Below are 23,597 nucleotides of genomic sequence, written 5' to 3'. Positions count from 1 at the left end.
TTAGCTGGCCAGGAATACAACTGTTTCCTTGATGGTTATTCGGGGTATAATCAGATTTCCATAGCCCTAGAGTACCAAGAGAAAACCACATTTACGTGTCCATATGGCACGTATGCGTTCAATAGAATGCCCTGTGGTCTCTGTAATGCACCTGCGACTTTTCAAAGGTGTATGATAGATATTTATACTGATATGGTTGAAAGATTTGTAGAAGTGTTCATGGATGATTTTTCTTTGTTTGGTTTCTCTTTTGATAATTGTTTAACGAACCTTGATAAAGTGCTTGCTAGGTATGAAGAGACAAACTTGGTACTAAATTGGGAAAAGTGTCATTTTATGGTACGTGAAGGTATAGTCTTGGGGCACAAGGTGTCCATAAATGGTTTTCAGGTGGATAAAACAAAGGTGGATGCGATTGAAAAATTGCCCCCACTGACATCCGTCAAGGGCATTCGCACTTTCTTGGGCCATGCAGGTTTTTATCGTCGTTTCATTAAATATATTTCGAAAATTTCTTCTCCTTTGTGCAAGCTTCTTGATAAAGATATCCCCTTCAAGTTTGATGATGCCTGTTTGAAAGCATTTGAGGATCTGAAGGGAAGGTTGGTGACTACACCAACTATCATTGCCCCAGATTGGGCGCAGCCATTTGAGTTGATGTGCGATGCAAGTGACATAGCAATCAGAGTTGTTTTGGGGCAAAGGAGGGATAAAATATTTCACTCCATTTATTATGCGAGCAAAACTCTAAATCCAGCCCAGATGAACTACACAGTTACTGAAAAAGAGTTACTTGCAGTGTTGTGGGCGTTTGACAAGTTCAGAACCTATCTAGTAGGAACAAAAGTAATCGTCTACATAGATCATTCAGCTATCAGATACTTGTTTGAAAAGAAAGATGCCAAACCGAGGCTGATTCGTTGGGACCTGCTCTTGCAAGAATTTGACTTAGAAATCCTAGATCGAAAAGGGACAGAGAATCAAGTGGCTGATCACTTGTCTAGACTAGAAAATTGGAGCAATATAGCTAAAGGGGGGTCTATCAAAGAAACATTTCCTGATGAGCAGCTATTAGCAATCACCTCAAATGAAGCCTCGTGGTATGCAAATTATGTGAATTTTATTGCAAGTGGGGTGACACCACCAGAATTGACGCCCGATAATAGAAGAAGGTTCCTACATGATGTGAGGCTCTACCTGTGGGATGAGCCATTCCTATATAGGCAGTGCGCAGATCAGTTGGTACGAAGATGTGTCCCTGAGGAAGAGATGAATGCAATACTGCATGACTGTCATGCTTCGCCATATGGAGGTCATCACAGTGGGGATGAAACCGCCCAAAAAGTGCTACAATCAGGTTTTTATTGGCTAAAACTGTTTAAGGATGCATATGCCTTTGTTAAAAAGTGTGACAGATTCCAAAGAACCGGAACAATCATGAAGAAGCACGAGATGGCTCTACAAAACATTCTAGCAGTAGAGCTTTTTGATATTTGGGGGATTGATTTCATGGGACTGATCCCATACTCTAATGGTCACAGGTACATCTTAGTGGTGGTCGACTATGTTTCTAAGTGGGTGGAGGCCATTGCTCTTCCTACTAATGACACAAAGGTAGTGGTAAGCTTTGTAAAGAAGCACATCTTCACATGCTTTGGGACTCAAAGAGTGTTGATAAGTGACGGAGGAACTCACTTCTGTAACAAATTGCTGAATAATGTTCTTGCAAAGTATGGAGTTAAGCACAAGGTTTCCATTGCCTATCACCCCAAAACGAGTGGTCAAGTAGAAGTTTCAAACGGAGAGGTAAAGCAGATTCTGGAGAAAACGGTAAGTGGAAATAGAAAGGACTGGGCCGGGAAGCTGCGCGACGCATTATGGGCATATCGAACTGCATATAAGACTCCCATAGGTACTTCTCCGTATAAGTTAGTTTATCGGAAGGTGTGCCACTTACCCGTTGAGCTTGAACATAAATCCTATTGGGCAATAAAAAGCTGAATATGAATATGGACTTAGCTCGTGAGAAGAGGTTGCTACAACTCAACGAGCTTGATGAGTTTCGATTGCACGCATATGAAAATGCCGAATTATATAAAGAAAAGACGAAGAGGTGGCATGACAAGCACATCCAACATCGAGAGTTTGAGCTGGGTCAAGAAGTTCTCTTGTTCAATTCGAGGTTGAAGCTTTTTCCCGTAAAGCTTAAGTCTCGTTGGGCAGGTCCTTTTGTTGTGGTAAGTGTGAGGCCTCATAGAGCTGTGGAACTACGTGATACAAGCTCAAGTGGTACCTTCTTGGTAAATGGACAGAGAATAAAGCATTATTAGGGTGGTGAGATTGCACGTCACAAGACCTCGGTGGACTTGGCTGATGCTTAAAAATGTGTTGAGTTAAATCAGGCGCTCGTTGGGAGGCAACCCAATTTTTATTGCTTTCGTAGTTTAGTTTTTGTTCTCTTCTACTTAGAGTAGACTAATTTTTTGTTTTCCTTGTAGTGCAAAAATCATAGGTGAGAATGGTGTGGGAGTGTGTAATGTATGTATTGAGTGCTCAGGTAGTCGGGATTTTATAAAAAAAAAACAAAAAAAAAACAAAAATTTGCAAAACGAGCGCCTAGGCTAGCACCCCACGCTGCCTGGGGCACAATTTCCAGTAGCTAAAGAAAACCCAACGCCGGCCCCAGCATGGGGCGCTGGGCTGGTGGATCAGGTAAGTAAATTTTTTTTTGTTTTCTTTGTTTAGTTAAAATACCAAAACCAAAATAACCCAACTCAGTTACCCATATATACACACTTCCTAACCCATACACAATTAACAAAACCCATCCCCCACCTAAATTAAAATTGCTAAAACCAAAAGCCCCCCACGCCTAAATTGTCGAGCTCTTCTTCTTCTTCAGCCTCTTTTCTCTGTTTCTCTCGAGCTCTCAAAAATCTTTGTTGCTCAATTTAATCTCAAGAATCAAAGGTATGTTCTTCTTGTTCTCTTTTCTTGTATTTTGGATTTTTTAATGTAATGTTAGCTTTCCTTATCCAACAATCCTCAATCCCCTAGGTCTCTTAAATATACTTTGATGTTTTTATGGGTGGCTTTATTGTACACGAAATTTGGTGCAAAATTTGGTTGTGAATTTTTGTTTGAAGTAGTAAACTATAGTTCCCTCTACTTCATGTAAATTTGGGAGGGCCACCTTGTTCCAGAAATAAAAGAAGCAAAATTGATGCCCATAAGGTGTTTGCTAAAATGCCTATGATAGTAAATTGAACACCGGTGAAGTCTGAGTAGCCGATGGTAGTTGTATATGAGGTTGGGCGAAGTGTGGGGTGTTTGAGGGCATTGTATTTTTTTGTAAACTCTTGTAAATTGTATTTAGTATACTAGATTATTGTAGTAATGTTGAATTTAGCTTTGCTTGCTTGCACCATAGTTAAGTTACGGCATTGTTAAGCTATTTGAATTGTATGGCATAGGGAAGTCTTGAGTACCTATAGCCTTGTGATGACACATTGGTGCATGTTGAACCAATATTGTAATTTTATTATACATAGCCTTCGGTTTTAAGTGTGGGGTCATCTTTGCCCCTCACGATGACCTTCGGCGAAATTTCGTAACTCACTCTCATCTTTGTGTTTATCGTGTGTAGGTTGCTATGGCTCGTGACAGTACCGCCAAAGGAAAAGGGGTAGGGAAGTCCTCTACTACTACAACCCCTCCCAAAAAATGCAAGCACGGTGACGGTTCTTCCCGTCAAGCTAAGGGAAAGCAAGTCGCTAGCGGGTCTACGAAGCAATCACGGCCTCGGGTGGAACTAGTGCGAGATGACGCCATCAAATGGCATGACACTTTTGTTCCATATGGGAGATATGTCTCCGAAATGGGGATTAATGTAAAGGCCATAGAACGGAACTTTCCAAATGTACTTGCTAGATTGGTAGAAAAAAGATGGATAAGCTCCTCGAATGTCCAGGCCTTGCAAATCTAAGCATGGTAAGAGAGTTTTTATGCCAACTGGAACGCGAAAAAGGACGAGTCATGGGTCAGAGAAAATTAAATTCCAATGGATAGGGAAGCCTTTTGTCGCTTTTTGGGAGTTGATACCCCTAACCCACGAAGGCTTCGAATGTTTGTCAAAAGTCCACGCTCCAGGCAATACGTCACACACTTTGTGGCATTGTTTCTAATACGAAGTGGATGCAGACTAATGGAAATATTCACCTTGAAATGCTCTGGTTCGACTTTAACAAGACGGCTAAGGTTTGGCAGAACTTTGTGTAGGCTAGATTAATGCTCGTTGAGCATAACAGCGAGTGCGCTTGAGCTCGAGTGTGCGTGATCTACTTTCTGATGATCGGGTGCCCCATAAATGTGGGTGAGCTCATGCTTGGGGAGATGGTCTGCACCCGTTTTGGATGGAGGATCAAAAGGTTCTTCTTTGGGAACTTCCTGACGCAGTACATGCTATCCCGTGAGGTACCGGAGTACCCTGGCTATGATGAGGTAGTGGAGGCACCCAAGGCATTGCTAGACATCACATCCTTGCTAGAGTCCACATCAAAGCTTACCCAGACTGCTAGTAATGAGAGGGACTAAAATTTCAACATGTATCTTTATAATTCTCTCAATGTTATAATGATCAGGCTAGGGGTGTCAAATGAGGAGCACACGCAATTGCAAAGTGATCTCTCCAGTTCTTCCAAGGAGATGTTGGGCATAGCACCAGGCAGTCCCATTCATCCGTCTGAGGATGAAAACACTGACAAGGGATCTGATAATGAGGATGCGGATGATGATGATGTTACAAGACCAATGGCTTTGGTACCCTTAGGTGATGATGATGAGCCCAGAGCCGCAGCTGGTGGACATATTGAGGAGGCAGACTCCAACTAGCAGGGAGTTCTTTCTTCCACCTTACTCTGTTTTGAATTCTTTATGCATCGGGGACTATGCATTGCTTAAGTGTGGGGTAGGTGAATACTCCTTGAATTGTAATTGTATTAATTTTTTTTAGTGTTATTGTTTTGTTTTTTAATCACCTTTTAGCTTAGTTTAAGACTAACGTAGTCTAATTAGCTAGATTACATAAAAAACGTGGACTTTTCCTGACGATGGATCTGGTGGAAAATTTTCTTGAGGGATTAAAGTCCTATTAAAAAAATACCAAAACGATTTTCTTTTGTTTTTTAGGATAGTTAGGTAGTATCCCTTGGTTTTTTGGACGCCGGTTCTTTTTCAAGGGTGTAGCTCGAACCGGGTGTTTTATTTTATGCTTTTTAGGAGTAGGATAAGGGAGAAAACTGAGGTGCTTGGAGGTACCTATTGACATGTTTGGTGTTAGAAAGTTAATTAAGTTATTGCATGCGCTCTGTCTTCCTGAATATTTGATGTGAATTGTAATGCCCAAGTAAATTAAGTAGCCTACTCTTTGATGACTTTTTCTCAGTTGGTTGACTTGTGTGCCACCTAGTGCATTGTTGCTTAAAAAATTTCAACTTGCTATGCTTGCTTGACTTGAGAGTCGCACCGAACCGTTTTGAGTGAGTCAAGTGCCATGTGTGTGTAAGGATTGTCGATATTCTGTACTATCCTGTGTAGTCTAGAACTTGCCCCATGTGTTAATCAACGCAAAATCATTAAGTTGTGCTAGTCTTGGAGATGACGTAGGCGTTTCTTGCTTGACTATAAAAATGCTTGTCACTGACAAATATAATTTTCCCGTTGCTAGCCCTTTTGATCCTATAGACCGTTTCCTTGGCACCCACATTACAAGTTGTACTCCTACTTTGTTCTTAATTCGAGATTGTTGAACCTTTACCTCCTAAGACACTTAGTCGCTAAAAGAAGTAAGGGGAGTGATTGGGGAGTGACTTTTGAGTGGAACCATGGAAGGGCTCTTAAGGTGCACTAAAATTGTGAAAGAAGGTCACTAGCTTATGAACTTCAATGTATGGAGTGTGTGAAGAAAAAGAAAAAGAAAGGAAAGAACAAAAAAAAGGAAAAATTTTGCAAGAAAAAGCAAATAAAAGTTCAAATAATATAGAAAGACACACCTCCTAATCCTTCTAACTCATCTATTGAAACCATGGAGGTGCTTAATTGAAAAGAGGGCTATGTTATATATGGTGTGTGACAAGTGAATGGGTTGAAAAGAAAATGCGCTTGATTTGGTGAGTTAGTGTACTAAAGTGCTTAGGAGGGTTAGTCACTATACCTAAATGTATCCTACCCATCCCTTAGCCTACATTACAACCTTAAAGTCCTAATTGATCCTAGATTCGGCTAGCTTAGATTAGTAGAGATGTACACTACGGGCAAGCTTATGGTACGACCATGGGATGCACATGATTTCTTTGTGAGAGTGAGTGAATTTTGTTCAATTGTGTGATGTCCTTAATTTATGGTCAGTGTGATATTTGAATGTATGGACTACTTCTATATTCACTCTTATTTGTGGTGAGGGCACTTGGTCTCATGACGGATTGGTGATGTAGTACACTTTCTTTTGCTGGGTGAGTGCGTGAGTTGAGGATGCTTAGTGGTAACGAGTCGTCTCTTAAGGTAAGGTGGTTGTGGAGAGCTTGCTGAGTTGGTTGAATAATATTGAGTATACATGGGCTAGTTTAAAAACGGAAAGAACGTGAAATTTGTGTGTTCATGCTTACTTGCCGATATCGATCATAGTCCAAAGGTAGGGCGTTTGGTTGAATTAATTGTAAAGTGCTCTTTCATAGTGATAAGTACATTTTGGGGTGTTAATATAGTTCCATTGCTCGAGGACGAGCAAGAGTCTAAGTGTAGGGTGTTGATAATTGGCTTAATGTATGCATATTTTGGTATATATTGCCTCACATTTTGCTCGATGTCTCGAAGATTTAAGATGTATAATATGATGAATTGTGCTAATTTGTTGTATTTCTATGTGTAGGAATCATTCGGATGTAATTTGGGACGAAATGGCGCAAATTGGAGCGAAATTGGGAAGAAAAGGCGAAAAATGAAATTTGAGGGCCACAGGCAGCGGGGCGCTACCTGTGACGCAATTCACAGAAGCTTGAAATTTTGGGCGCCAGGGGCAGCGCCCCACGCTGCTCGAGACATGAAGTTGTCCTGTTCCGACTAGGACTCGGTTATTTAGACCCCAAGATGTCCCCAACTCATATAAAAGCCAACCTAAACCTATTTTGGAGGGGGGGGGGGGGAATGACTTTGAGAGAGGAACAAAAGTACGAAACACTCGGGAGCACGGATTTGATCAATTTTTCCTTTCTACTTCTAGTATTCATTGATTTTATGTTTGAAAACATTATTTTTGATGATTGTATGAACATGAGTGGCTAAGAACCCTATTGTTCAGGGGTCATGGGTGCTACATGAATGTTAATGTTTGAAGTTTAAATTGACGAATTTGGTTTATCATATTGGGTTGTTTATTTAATTCTGTTTTTAATTATTTTGCTGAGTAGCTAACAGTGAAATACTATCTACGAATCTAGAGTTGAACTCGAAAGTGGGAATTCTAGATTGCATATAGAATCAAATAGAGCAGGTTCTTGAACCCGGGCATCGGGGAATGGATTCGTAATTAGGATAGACATATACCTAATTTCCTTGCTTGGTCGAAATACGGGAAATGTAAATGCATTCTTATTAATCTTAATTCCATAGACATATAGGCACTAAGTTAGCTTGAATAGGCGAGTAAGAGCTCGATAGATTCTTATGAGTAACATCAACCCTGTCAATCAACAATCCAGTCAGATCAACTAGTCATTTTAAGCCAAAAACACAACACCATTATTAGCTAGCCTGTGACCCTGGAGTATCCTCTCCTACTGATTGTTATCCGAAATTGCCTAATTGTTTTGGTTGATTTCTATTTAATTCATTGCTTGATAGTGTTAGGTAGTAAATTAGTCAGTTATACATTTTGTGGGAAATATCCTGAATCGAACAGTTATTTGAGTTTGAATCAGTCAATAGTTAATCATAAGTCTACGTGGGAACGGTACTCTACTCGCTACTCTATTACTTGATGATCACGTATACTTGCGTGAGTGTTTTTGGTCGCAACGATAGTCATACGAATCAAAGGCCCCACAAAAGCTTTTACTCTTTCATCTATCCAAGTTCCCAAAAAAGAATCTCAATGCGAAGTCAAACTACGTCACATAAATTAAAACGGATGGAGTACTCTCTTTATTCTATTTTATGTGATATACTTTTCTTTTAATATGTTATCAAAATAGTGACATCTTTTTATTTTATTTTATTCTTGATGAACTAATTTATAGCTACACAAATTTAATCGTTTGGTTTAGATCATTATTCTAATTTCTTTCAAATTTCATATCTGGTCAAACATTTTCAATGAAATAGAGAGTCCGGAACCAAAATGTTGTTATTTTGGACTCAAAAGACACAAATAAGTGTAAAAAAAAAGGTGACCATAATATATATAACGCCAGAAAACCTGGCGCTATATAATAACGGTAACTGCACTGTTAATATATAGTGCCAGATTTTCTGGCGTTATATACTGACACAGTGATATAGCGCCAGAAAACCTGGCGTTATACCCCTTAATAAAAAAACCCTCCATCTTCTTCACCCGTCGCCTTCCTTCTTCAAATATTTTACTCCCACCCTTGGTCCCCCCACTGTAAACTGTCTGCCAATATTAAAAAAAAAAAATTGGGTCCCCCCGGGCACATAAAACTTGAAGATCGTAGGTCCCACACTCGAGTAGAGCTTCTTGTTATTGTTGGTTAACGCTTTCGGAGTCAAAATTTCGATCTATTTGATTTCCGAAAATTCTAAATCGAGGTATTTCGATTTATTTTAAGTTGAAACTTTTATAATAATGCATATTATTTGATTTGTATGTGTTCTATTTCGGTTTGTGTTTTTTTTTCGAAATTAGCATCTTAAATTTATCCGGATTTAATTTTACTGTTTTATATATAAATATAAATTTGTCAAATAAATTTGTCTGTTAATATTCTCATTTATATATATGTGCTTCCATGCCGTTTTGTGTTTTATTTGCAATTAAATTTATTTGTTGTTTATGTTTAGTTTAGATTATTTTTTAGCGTAGTAAAATCTAGACCTTTTTAGCATAGTAAAACGTAGACCCTTTTAGCGTAGTAAAATTTAGAGCCTTGTAGCGTAGTAATGTGTAGTATTTTAGCTTAGAATTCCTTTTGTTTTAGTATCTTATACTGGTATTTCGATCCTCAAAATATGGAGCCCGAAACTTATATATATATAAAATTTATACAATTGAGTTATTAAAAAATATGAATTTCAATTATAAAAAAAACATATAGCCGCTGGGCCTCAAAAATATCGAGCCCGGAAGCCATACGTAAGCAATTTATACAATTAAATTATTAAAAAATATAAATTTAAATTATAAAAAAAAATATATGACTATTAATAATAGTTTGGTGCCACTGGGCCACAATATATGGGGCGCGGAACCCATGGGTAAGTNATCGATGGGGGACTCTGACTTTCATTATCCGACAAGCCCAAGGAGAATGGGAAACTCGAGATGTTAAGCTCATTCCTTATCGACAGCATGTGGAAGATCTCACCAAACGCTTCAAGTCAGTAGAATTCAGGTATATCCCTCGGTGTCATAATGAACTAGCCGATGCACTTGCCACTCTAGCTTCAATGTTGCCTTACCCAGGCAATGCCCATATTGACCCCTTAGAGATTCAAATCAAAGAAAAGCACGGGTATTGTAATGCGGTTGAGGTGGAACCAAGTGGTCAGCCCTGGTATCATGATATCAAGAGATTTCTGAAAACACAGGAATACCCTGAGCAGGCCACCGGAGGTCAGAAAAGAACCATTAGACGACATGCGAGTGGTTTCTTTTTAAGTGGTGATGTTTTGTATAAAAGAACCCCGGACCTCAACTTGCTAAGATGTGTTGACGCCGAAGAAGCTGGAAGAATTATGCATGAAGTGCACGCAGGAGTATGTGGACCTCATATGAATGGTTATGTGTTGGCAAAGAAAATTTTGCGAGCCGGGTATTACTGGATAACCATGGAGAAGGACTGTTTCAGTTTTGTTCGGAAATGTCATCAATGCCAGGTGCACGGCGATTTGATTCATGCACCTCCGACAGAACTCCATCCGATGTCAGCACCTTGGCCGTTTGTTGCTTGGGGCATGGATGTCATTGGGCCGATCGAGCCGAAAGCTTCGAATGGGCATAGGTTCATACTGGTAGCAATCGACTATTTCACAAAATGGGTTGAAGCCATCACCCTCAAGTCAGTCACCAAGAAAGCCGTGGTAGACTTTGTGCACTCCAACCTCATTTGCCGCTTTGGCATTCCTGCAATTATTATTACAGACAATGCAGCTAACTTGAACAGTCGCCTGATGGAGGAGGTATGTGAACAATTCAAGATAACGCATAGAAACTCAACTCCCTATCGGCCAAAAGCCAATGGTGCTGTCGAGGCAGCAAATAAGAACATCAAGAAGATTTTGAGAAAGATGATTCAAAGCTCCCGGCAATGGCATGAAAAGTTACCCTTCGCATTACTTGGGTATCGCACCACAGTACGTACATCAATTGGAGCAACACCGTACTTGTTAGTTTATGGTACCGAAGCAGTCATACCTGCAGAAGTGGAAATTCCTTCACTCCGGATAATCGTTGAGGCGGAGATTGAGGACAGTGAATGGGTTAAAACCCGACTAGAGCAATTGTCATTAATTGATGAAAAACGGATGGCCGCGGTTTGTCACGGACAGCTGTACCAACAAAGAATGGCCCGTGCCTATAATAAGAAAGTGCGTCCCAGGAATTTTAAAGTGGGACAGCTGGTACTCAGACGCATTCTCCCTCATCATCAGGAAGCAAAAGGGAAGTTTGCCCCTAATTGGAAAGGTCCATACATCATCCGGAAAATATTGCCAAGAGGAGCACTGTATCTGGGAGACATCGAAGGGAATGATCCTGATACAGCAGTCAACGCAGATGCGGTAAAAAGGTACTACGTCTAATCCTCATTCGGCGATGGCTTTTGTGCAATTGAGATGACGAAGGCTTTTCTTCTCGCTATCCAAACACTATCAACCCTTTGTAAACCCATTTGAGCCGGTTACTCTCCTTTGGCTACCCTCTTTGGAACCCGGAAGTACGAAAAGAAAAGAAAAAGAAAAAGAAAAAGGAAAAAAAAAGAGAGAAAAAGAAAAAGAAAAAGAAAAAAAAGAAAAAAAAATATATGAAAAAAAAAAAAACCTACTTATTCCCAACTACATTGCCCACTCAATGACTTGCCCACTCAAGGTTTACTGAGTGGGGTGGTAGTCAATTAGCATCTACTGCCACGGCTATTAACAGCTTGATATCGTACTTTCCATAGACATGAGTGCCGTCTATGGATATTACAGGGCGACAATGCGAAAAACCATCAATTGCTGGTTTAAACGCCCAGAACACGTAATTGAATATATATTCTGGTTTACCTGCACTTCGCTCAAGCTTCCACTCAACAACCGTCCCGGGGTTAAAATGCTGTAGTGCAGCCATGTACCTAGGCAGATCTGCAAATGACTTATCCCAGTTACCATACACTATTTCAAACGCTCGTTTGCGCCCGAGAAATGCCTTTCTGTTAGTAATGGTATGGCCATGTTCCTGCTGGACTGATGTAATGCACTCTTTGATTTTATACCTTATGGACTGTTCGATGTGTGGAATAAGAACAAGAGAAATCAAGTCAATATCCAAGTTGAAGTGATTCCCGTTGAATGTGTCCATTTCGCATGTGTGGGTGGGAATGTATTTACCCATTTTTCACATACCTGTCTTCTTCTTGGTCGCACGCAACATCCAATTACATGGCCAAAACCACCTGCGGCAAACAACCTTGTATACCGTCGGACTTGACTCCCATACCTGCATCTCATGACACTCTTTTACGTTGTGCATTTTACAAGCCCTGCTTAGGCGCGCTTTATCAGGAAAAAACATCCCCTTTGCAAGTACCGTTGGTCTAGACTCATCCCACATTGCTGTCCGAATTTTATCAATATCCCTTGTGAGAGCTTCCACATCCGGCACGGCTGGCAAGTTATCAATGTAAGGAATCTCTCTTGAATGAAACGGCACTTCGGACTCATACACACTTCGTCTAGGGGGGTCTCTCTTCAAATCAGGTCCTTCCTCCTCATCCTCTGCATCACCATCCTCACGAGCAAAGGGTGTCTCATCCCCGGATTCATCCGCATTGTTATCGTAATCACTGTTCTGTTCCTGACTCTGTGCATCTGCCAGGTCCCGATGTAATACATCATTTTCGGGCAATTGAGTGAGTTCAACTTGCTCGTTTTCACTGCACAACCAACAAAAATATAAGCTACTAAATTAATAAATGATTTTCATATTTTGCGTAAATCACTTCACTTACAAGTCGTAATGTGATAAAATTCCATGATGGACGTTATCAATTAGGTGATGACTACCGGATGGGCCACTTGTAAAATTCATATCCGGCCGGTACCCCCTATTAAATATGTGAGCGTTAATACAAATTCAATACAACAAATATATACATAATTAACACAAATGAAAATTGAAATTTACCACTCGTCTTGTGAGTTATGGAAAGTAGGGTATAAATTATTTTCTCGCTGCTCATTCACCGGCGGTGATAAGTTTAAATCAAAGATAACTCTTTCATCCGGAACTTGTCCGGCAAAAACTGTTCCAGAATAACCCCCCGATGACTGGGGGTTATCTCTACTACGCACAACCTCATTTTTTGGAACGTCTTCGACCTTCACGTACATCTCCAACATTGTGATTACAAGAAAATCCCGACATTCGTCCGGAGTCCTCAAAAAGTCACTCAAAGTTTCATCATCGTCGATGTTAAACTCCGAGTAAAAAGCAACCCCTTGCGGAGTGACGGAATAAGGATATCTTCCGGTTACTTTAAGTATCACCGAACGTTTTCTCACACTCATTTTTTTGCATAACAACGATATCAATGTATCGTACTCCATTGTCAGTGGCAATTTAACATGACACTTAGCAGGTAAACTGTAGCCCACAGAGTTATTCTCCATCACAACCTCACCACCCCAATATAATGAAACTCTTATCCTACGCTCTTCAGACATAATAAAAAAATGCTGGAGAATTTAACAACAACAGTCGTTTCAACAAGAGTTAAAAAATTTTTTGAATGCATTTCTATGCGATTCTAACCTCTTTATATAGAAAATGGAGAGCCGTGAAGATTTTTTTTTACATATATAGCGCCAAATAAGTTGGCACTATACGCTTTTGAATTATTGTACTCTGCTATTATTGCTGGGATCAGGAAAAAAAAGGGTATAACGCCAGGTTTTCTGGCGCTATATCACTGTGTCAGTATAACGCCAGAAAACCTGGCGCTATATATTAATGGTGCAGTTACCGTTATTATATAGCGCCAGGTTTTCTGGCGTTATATATATTATGGTCACTTTTTTTTTTACCCTTATTTGTGTTTTTAAGTCCAAAATAACATTTTGATTCCGGGCTCAGAAATAGAGGGAGTATACTTTCCAATGTTTCATAAACAAGACTTGCTAGAATAATGAACACGGGTAGTTAAGGTACAAGTACAGGTTATTTGCATGTGGGATGGTCACTGGTCAGGCCTAAATTTGATACGGAATTTGAGGTAGGCCACACTTGGCTATAATTACGCATTAAAGTTTTATCGGAGCAGTTGGAAAAGTCATGTTTTTGTTTTGTACCAACGGCACCTTTCCATGGTTCTTCTCTCTTTACTACAGTATAAACTACTAACGACAATTTTGGGACCCATTATTATCCTCAACCAGCCCCTCTATTGAACGAAAGAATTCAAAGGAAATAAAATTAATAAAGGAAAAGAAATGAAAAAGAGTAATAATAAAGCAAATTATTATAAACCCAGTCTTTCAAACTTTTTGGCTCAGCGTTATATGTGAGCAATCAGAGGCGGATCTAAGATTTCTATTATAGGAGTGCACCAACTTTTTTGGACCACCGGTGCCAACAGTTAATATTATATCAATTTTAAAAAATATGTACATAAAATATCTAATTTTATGGAGACATTATAGGTTCACGTGCCCCATATTTTTGCATGTAAATCGGCCTCGGTGAGCAATCCACTATTCCTTTGGGAGTCCTTGAATTTGTGAACAACTTATACTTAAATCATAATGTGAATAATAATTGGATTATTTAGCCGATATATCTTTCTTGCTAGATATTTCGTTTATTTGATTAAAAAAATATACAAATGTAATATAAAATATGTGTTTGATTTTACATGATAAACTTGGATAAACTTTCATCTTCAATTTTAACATGATTTTCTTTAAGGACTTTGTAAAAAGAGTATATGGAGAAGAACGTCTTTGTTATTCTATTATTTTATCCTACGATTAGCAATCACAAGATTGTTATCTAATATTGAATGTGATATAAAAATAATATTAAAATAGTGGTATAAATAATTTCAAAATATATTGAATCGGAAAATTCGATCTAATTCAAAATTAAATATTCTCATATTTATTCTTGAATTATTATCCTTTAGACGTTTAGAATTGTCATTAATTCAGTAGTTTAAACTTCAAATCACTCCGTGGGAAACGTCAAATCTTAATCAGAAAAGTTCAATGAATGATGGTCAAAGATATGTCCACAAACAAGTAGAGTAAAATGAGTTTGTCGGTTAGTTCATGGTAGTTTATAATTTGCACATACACCAAAGTAAATTATGAGTATACTTCTCAATTTTAGGCAGCTTTCGTTGTCAAAATTCGAATGGCGAAATACACTACGCTTTTTTAATTAATTCTCTTTCACCAACCTTGTTCATGATATCCTAAAAATATATACTCTCCGTCTAAATTTATGTGAACTTATTTTACTAGGTATGAAATTTAAAAAAAAAAAAAAAGAACGAAGATTTTTAAACATGTGATGTAAATTGAGGCACATATATTTTGTGTGACTATAAATCATTGCATAAAGATTAATTATTTTTAAATAGGAAAATGAGTCATTTTTTTTGCATGTACTAAAAAGAAAATATGTTCACATAAATTTAAACGGACGAGTAGTGCTTAATAATGTAACTTGAGTACAATTGAAATTTAACAACCTTACGTATAATTTGATCAAACAGACTATAACAACCTACTAGTCAAGTAACATTAAAACTCTCAATGATAACAACCTAATCAAGTAACATTTTCACCACAAGTTGGAAAGCAAGCAACGTTGGGTAAACTTGGCCAGCCATTGCGATCAGCCCATGTAAAGAGAAGTGCAACACACTATATTCAGAGGCGGATTCAGGATTTAAACACTATGCGTTCAACTTTTAAGATTTTTAGTATTGAACCCATTATATTTGTAAAATTATAGGTTTATATCTACTACTTTTGCAATTTTGATTAATTTTTATATATACATTTTTATTCCGTATCAAAGCTATGGGTTCAATTGAATCCGTCGATAGAACGCTACATACGCCCCTGACTATACCTGTTGCGGCCAAACGCACACGCAAGTATACGCGGTCGTCAAGTAATAAAGTGACTAAAAGTCGGATGTCGATCCCACGAGGACTTGTGATTAACTATTAACTAAATTAAACTATCCTAATTATCTATACAAGAATTAAACCTAGAAGTATTTGATTATAAACTAATTAAATAAATAAAAAGAAATAATGAACTTTTAACAGAGAGAAAGAGCTGATTTTTATGATGTCAATGTAATGAAAACAATCTAGGGTTATGGGCTATCTAACATTCCTATTGTATTCTTCAATTGAATTGACTAACTAATTTGTCTAGTTTATTGGTTGACAGGGTTAATATTGCTCATAAGAATCTGTCGAGTTCTTACTCGCCTATTCAAGCTAACCTAACGCCTATATATCTATGGAGTTAGAATCAACAAGAACGCATTTATAATTCCTGTAAATCAACCAAGCAAGGCAATTAGGTATATGTCTATTCTAACCGCGAATCCGTTCCCCGAGGCCCGGGTTCAAGAACTTGCTCTACTCAATCCTATATGCAATCTAGAATTCCCACTTTCGAGCTCAACTCTAGATTCATAGATAGTATTCAATTGGTGATCAAGCAATCAAATAATTAAGTGCAGGATTGAATAAATAAACCAATATGATAAACTAAGGAATCAAAATCAATATCCGAATAACAATAGTTATGAAAGAACCACAACCCTAGAACGTGAAGTTTAGCTCCACATAGACATGGTAGCAAAAACAACAAATCATACAAAGAAACATAAAAATTACTAAGTTGGTGGAAGAAAAGATGAAACCCGGCCTCCACGGTGGCTCTGTGCTCTTCCTTGGTCAAAATTACTCTAAAAACGTTCTCTCATGTATATATACCAAGTAGGGTTGGGCCCAAACAATTATACCTTCTACAATATGAAAAAGGACACTTTTCCCGGGTGACTAGCGCGAGCTCGCGCGTTACTTCGCGCATAACTTCGCGCATCATTCTGCCTCAGCTCCCTAACACGCGCGACTTCGCGCATGAGTTCGCGTATTTTTCACCCTCTTCCGTTCCGAATTTGGAAAAACGTAAAACATGAAAGTTGTAGCCCTTTGTGTTAACTTTCCAACCATATATTGTGCAGCCAAAATGGAGTTCTGAGCAAAAAGTTATATCTATTTTACTAGGCAGTGCGCAATCTGCCTACTGAAGTCTTCGTTTGCTCTAACTATCATCCGTTGACCCGCCAACACGATGCCGGCTTAATTCCTTGAACTTTTACTCAAACTTTAAAGCTCCAAATCACTTGAATTCATTCCATAATATCTACATAGCTCGGAATCACTCCTACAAGGCATAAAACACACAGTTAGTGCAAAACACTAGCGATTAAAGCTCAAACTCAATTAGGCATAAATATAATATAATTTAGCATTAAAACATCAAAATGTAAAGTAAGTAATGCACTAAAAATATGAAATTATAGCCAAACATCACTACCCACACTTAAACGTTGCTCGTCCTCGAGTCAACCAAAAATTTACTCTATCTTTTAGCACTTAACATCTTAACACATTTGGATCACACTACACCAACGACCATGGTTGATAGCAACAATTAAACTCTAACATATGGAACAATTCCCTTTTACTCATACTATTCTTAAAAATTATTTACAACAAAGAAAACATGCTCACAACAATCCTAGCCTCAAAAATCGACTCAATGTCACAATGCACTCTTGGCTTGAAAACCCAACGTCGTAGAAAAGTCTAATAACGTTACCTATCCCTCATGAAGCCATGTGCCCTAACAACTACAACAAGAGAATACATTGAACCCACACAATCAAATCTCATGATCAAATATAGTTTAAAGACTCATATATATATCAAAAGAAAATATCGCTCACCCTCACAAAAGAAGTCACATGCATGTAACTGGTATCATAGGCTTGCCCTTAATGTAAATCTCTACTAATGTATGCTCGCTCGATCTAAAATCAATTAGGACTTTTTCATGGTTGTAATGTGGGCTAAGGGACGGGTAGGATATATTTAGGAATAGTGACTAACCCTCCTAAGCACTTTAACACACCACATAATCAACTTTAAGCGCAAATTCTTCAATCCACTTTCACAAACAATATCACCCCAAAAATGCTCCCTTCTTCTTTAAACACTACATTAATTCATACCCACTAGCAGGAACAAGACAACAATGTATTCATCTCTATTTTCCCTTCTCTTTTGCTTTCAGATTTTTCTTCTTTTATTTTGCCTTTTCAATTTCCCCTAGTGGTGTATTTTTTTTTACAAAAATAAGTGCACCCTTCTTTTTTTTTATTGGTTCCACTCAAAAGCCACCCCACGCTAGTCCCTTCTTACTTCTTTTAGCACTCATCTCACAATTAAAGTGCTTTAAGAGGAAAATGATCAAAAATATCAATTAAGAACAAAAAGGATATATGCTTGCAATATGGGTGCCAAACAAAAGTCTATAGGCTCAAAAGGGTTAACTAGGGATATAATTTATCTGTGGTAAGCAATTAAGCTCAAAAAGATCAAAGAAAGCCTAAAATCCTTTTTCAAACGAGCATCACCTAATATTTCGCTTCGACTCATAAACCGGGCAAGTTCTAGACACAAGTACAATACATGGACTACACAAAAATGTCACCACACATGGTACATGACTCACTAAGGACAGTCTCATTCCAACTCTCAGACAAATGCAAGTATTCACGGAGCCACGAGATATTAAGCATTAAGCACAAAGTGAACACAAGTAAAGAAAACGAGACATAGGCATCACAAGACATGCTATCCAACTAAGCAAGGCATTATCAATAATTTCAAATCATAGGGAAGATACTACACATGCCAAAACCTAAATATGCTACTATCAAACAAGTCAAGGGCGCCTAGGTTCATCATTCTTCCTCCATTTATTCCCTAAATTCTAATCTACTCTAAAAATAAAAAAAATACTACTACCCGGTTCAAACTACATCCCATGGAAAAGAACCGTTACACAAAGAAAAACCATGGGGGATTATTAGAAACTAAAAGACATATTTTTGAATTTTTTTGTTTAGACTTTAATCCCTCAAGAAAGCTGTCCACAAAATCCATCGTCGGAAAAAGTCCAAATTTTCTAAAAAAAATTCTTTTTTCATTTTTTTAAACACAACTAACTACACTAAGAAAAATACTACAACAAATCTAGGATAGCATAGAAAATCACCCAGACAATCTCCTCACCCCACACTTAAAATTGTGCAATGTCCTCAATGCACTGAAAATAATAAGAGGGTAAAAGAAACTCCCTGGTAGGCCAAAGGACGAAGAATTAACAGCTCACGGGATACTCAGACTTCTCCCAGGTATGATCCCTTGTGCGGGTACCTCACACTTAGTTTCAACCATCTGCACGCTTTTGCACATGCCTATTGACTTTGACTCCATGCTCTTACTCCTACAAAATACAAAAATAATACTACAAAAAAAATACAATAAAAAAAATGTAACACAATAAAATATAAAAAAAAGTAAACAAAAAAAAAAGAAAAAAAAATGGAATTGGGTTGCCTACCAACAAGCGCTTGATTTAACGTCGCGACACGACTGTGAGCACGTGATTTTTGCCACGCTTAAATTACTCCTATAAATTCCTTAGAGTTAGGATTTTTCTTTATTAATTGAACTAATTGCATAATTTTGTGCCTTGTTTGCATTTTTGTGTGCATTTTAGTTGCCATAATTCACAAAAAAAAAGTACAAAAATAGTATATTTGCATCTAGAATTTGACTTTATGTTTTTAGTCACTTAACATTACTAAAACAAGGAAAAAATAACAAAAAAAAATAGTCTTCTTACAATTTTACATTTTTTCACATTTTTCGATCTAGTTTCCTCTTAAATTAGGAATTAGTTAATTAAATATCATTTTAGATTTAATTTTGGGTCTTTTATTTTACATAATAAAATGAGAAAATACAAAAAAAATTAATAATAAGTAAAATACAAAAAATAAATACAAAAGGAAAAAGAAAGGAACAAAAAGAATTTAAAAAGAGCATGGTCTTAATAAAAGACCGAATTTTGGGCCAAAAATCAGAGGTTAGCCCAGATAAACCTTCAAATCCGGACTAAACCCCAAGCCCAATCCCAAAGATACCCGATCCAGATCCCCCCCTTCTCATAAAACGACGCCGTTTGGTATCAAGTTAATCCTAGCCGTCTAGGTTTGCTTGATCCAACGGTCGAGAAGTCCCTCCTCATTTAATATAAAAGTGTCAGATAGACCCCCTACCCCTCATTTACCATCTCAGACCACCCCTGATATCGCCGGCGTAGCACCACCACGTCCCCGCCGTCCGCCGCCGGCCGGAAATCGCCTCCGCCGGCGGCGATTCTCCAAACGACCCCAAATTCACACCACACCTTCCTCTTCATCTCCCCAGTCCATATCTGGACTTATTTTCTTCCAAAGCTCATCCCAACTCTCCAAAATCCCAAACCCTAGCGCCGCCTCTGCCGTGTCCGGCGGCGCCACCACTCAATCCTCACCAAATTTTCACCGTAGGATCTTCTCCACCCCCACATCACAGATTCACACTCCTTTTGCCCCAAATCTTAGCCAAGATCCGCGAATCTAAAATTCAAGTTAANAGTCAGAATTTCAAGGTATCCTGTCAAGACTCGTGGTTGGATTTTGGCTGGTTTGCTAGGTATTCCTATTCGTTCTTTTAATTCATTATGTATTTTGTTTCCTTAGGTATTTCTTCTCCTTCTTTTTTGTTTGTTTTGTTTCTGATTTAGCTTTAGGTTTTTCCATGTTTGAAAATCTTTGCTCAATCCATGATTAGTCGACTGTGTAGATACTCTTCTTCTTCCTAATCCTGTTCTTTATTTGTTTAAGTATAAGTCATTTGTAGTTTGTAAGCGTTAATGATATAGGTTAGTCTAATTACTGAATAAGGTAGTATTAACTGCCCCTTTTCCTTTATTTCTGGATTTAATTCGAACTGCTAGGATTGGATTTGGTATGGGACTGATGTATTGGGTTAATTTCAGAAGGGATTTTGAAAGCCAAAGAAAGTAGGCCAGCCCAGTTGGGGTTTAAACAATTGAGTCACTTGACCCATGAGTTGAAGTTGGGTTAGTTATCCAAAGTAAAATGCAGTAGTTGATGAGGGTAATTGGGGTAATACACTTAGGGAATTTTCAATAACTAAGTCGAGAAGCCCCTAGAAGCTTCTAGTTTGGGGCTTGAACAACTTTTTTTAATTCTTAGTAACATTACTTGGGCAGTAAGTCAGTCCTTTAAGGACTTATTAGCTAAAATTTGAAAATAAAAGAGGGACTTAGGGTGTAAAGTAAAAGTTTGAAATTTGCCCTAATTTTGCCTATAAAAGGCAGTACTCCTGCCTTGCAAAAGAAGTTTTTTAGAGGTCCAGAGATCTGAAATTTGAGATTCAAAGTTTAGAGTCTAGAAATCTGAAAATTTGAAATCTAAATTTAGAAGTTCAAAAATTTCAAAATCTGAAAGCTTGAAGTCCTGAAAGCTTACTGTTCCATTGAGTTATTTAGGTTGATTTTGAGGTTTCCAAATTCTAAATCAAATCTCCATCCCACCCGAGGTTGAAAAATGGCATGAGTTTCCTTGTGCTGCTAGTATTTGAGGTTCTAGAGGTCCTAGGGCTATTTCGAGTTAATTTGGGTCACTCAAGCTTGGTTTGGTGCTTGCTAGAGTTATTTGATTGAAACTAATTTCTGGATTGCTTGATACCGTTTCCTGGGTTTGAAATTGGCTTTAAACTGTTGCTGGCTGCTGTGTACTGCTGCTGACTTTTCCTTCTTGTTTGCCTCAAATTCCAGGTACTTGTTTCAGCCTCAAATGACTTATGAATGTGAGTCTGATATATAATCAAATTGGAAGAAGAATTGAAGTGCAAGCTGTACTTTACCTTTGTTTAAATATAATTCAATTTTGTATTCATTTGGACACTATATCATGTACATTGATAGGACTGTGTGGACTGTGATTTAACCGAACTGTTATATGCTATAGAACCATATAAATGCTCTGTTGAACAGTGTTAGGCTCAATTCGTGTTAGTCCTGTTATTATGTTTGATAATCAAACTCAAAACATGATGTTAGCTTGATGAAATTAGTCAGTTCATCACAAGGTTTCGTTTGTTACATTGTTTATTCAAAATTAGAGAGGACATCAGTGACTACTCCTGAATTTACCTGTCCATAATTTAGATGTTAAAATGCAGGCTGTTCAATTTCCAGGTTATTATTATGCATTTCACTTGAATTGTACACGATTGCCTAGTTTTAAAATTAATGGATCTCCTATTACCATAACTGTAAAAAGGAGTTTAATAGGCCAAATTGAAGTCAATATTGCATTTCGATTAATTCACAAAGTAAAGTCGGACATCCTGTGTCTGGTGAGACTTGGGCTTGGTCACGTGATAAAAGCCCAATTACAAATTAGCTTCATAAACTGGAGCATAGCATAACTCCACAAATACAATTCACTCTCAATTTGGGCCCCTGAATAGGCCCACTGTTTGATGGACTCTCGTCCAAACTATGCTGAAATTCATTATTGTGGAATTGGTTTAGAGGCCCTACTTCATAGTTTAATATAATATAAATTTGGGCTTTCGAGTTAGGTGGTGGGTTCAAATTAAAAGGCTTGTCCTCTTGTTTGAACCCGGACTTGAACTCGAAGCTTGAATCTTAGAACATTAATTAATTAGGCCCTTTAGAGACAAAACTAAATAGAAAATCATAGGTCACTTTAGGATTGGCCTTTAAATAAAAAGTGGGACGAGCCTCGCCAAATAAAAATGCATAAATTGCGGGGCCCTCATTAAATGCTTTATTAAAAATATTTTAGAAATTCGGGACATGCCATTTAGCGAATTCTCATGGCTTTCCGCAAAGATAATAATACGCTAGTCACTTTAGGCGCGAATTTTAATAATATTACTTTCCTAAACTCGGGTGTGCATTTCATGCGACCCAAATCCAAATCCCAAAACGTTGAATAAGAGGTGTCGAGGATCCGGGTGCATTTCATGTAACGTGATCCAAAAACACACTCTTAAACGGCGTTCACTTTCGTAAAAAATAACTAAAAGCGGTAAATAATCTTAAAAATTGCATTGTAGGTTGGAATATGTATAAAAATCAGATTTTAGCCATTTATAGTAATTTAAGCGACCGTGCTAGAACCACGGGATCCGGGGGTGCCTAATACCTTCCCTCGGGTCAACAGAATTCCTTATTCAGAATTTCTTGTTCGCAGACTCCAACTGGGAAGTCGAAATTTTCCTCGATTTGGGATTCAATTTAAACCGGTGACTTGGGACACCAAAAGCCAATCCTTTCCCAAGTGGCGACTCTAAAAATAAATAAATAATCCCATTTGGAATAATGTCACTTTAAATGAAAAAACTCCCTTATACATTTATCCTTCGGGGTAGGTGTGTAAAAAAGGAGGTGTGACAGCTTTGGCGACTCTGCTGGGGATACGAACCCAGAATTTTGATTCAGGGTTCAAGAATTCGAGCTTAGTATAATTGTTACATTTGGCTTTATTTGATTTCTCTACATGTTCCATGCTATATGTGCTAAATATTTTACCGCTTTGATATTTGTTGAACTGTATATATAAGCTGTCGCGAATCCCTTCCTCTTTCTGGTCTTCTACATCATGGAGAAGGGTGCACTTCGTGTAGCTTCTCTTCTGTTTAGAGTCTTTCCCAATTTAGAACGAGGTTTGGATAAGTTGCAAAGCCGGCGGAGCTTCTGTATCCCCGGTACGCTGCCTCCCCCTCGGCTCGAGTTGTCCGCTCAGGTAAGCCAGGTCTAGACCAATAAACCTAGGATTTAAACCTAGAAGAACAAAAACTCATGCCGGATCCCTAGTAGGACGTTTGTTTGCATCATGTGAATTTGACTTAGGGGACTCAACACAGGGGTTGGGTCCGTCTAGGACAGGTGACCTA

The 23,597-nt window shown here is 38.1% G+C and overlaps 1 protein-coding gene across 1 annotated transcript; it reads left to right on the top strand.

The window, feature by feature from the left end:
• Positions 337 to 3,985, top strand: LOC109237308. Its single transcript, XM_019403606.1, has 4 exons — positions 337 to 919; positions 1,028 to 1,912; positions 2,020 to 2,300; positions 3,647 to 3,985. The coding sequence occupies exons 1-4, from the start codon at positions 337 to 339 to the stop codon at positions 3,983 to 3,985; spliced, it is 2,088 nt and encodes a 695-aa protein (XP_019259151.1).

The sequence above is a fragment of the Nicotiana attenuata genome, chromosome 1, assembly GCF_001879085.1.
Source record: "Nicotiana attenuata strain UT chromosome 1, NIATTr2, whole genome shotgun sequence".
NCBI classification, from domain to species: domain Eukaryota; kingdom Viridiplantae; phylum Streptophyta; class Magnoliopsida; order Solanales; family Solanaceae; genus Nicotiana; species Nicotiana attenuata.
This window is presented reverse-complemented; position numbering and strand designations above follow the sequence as displayed.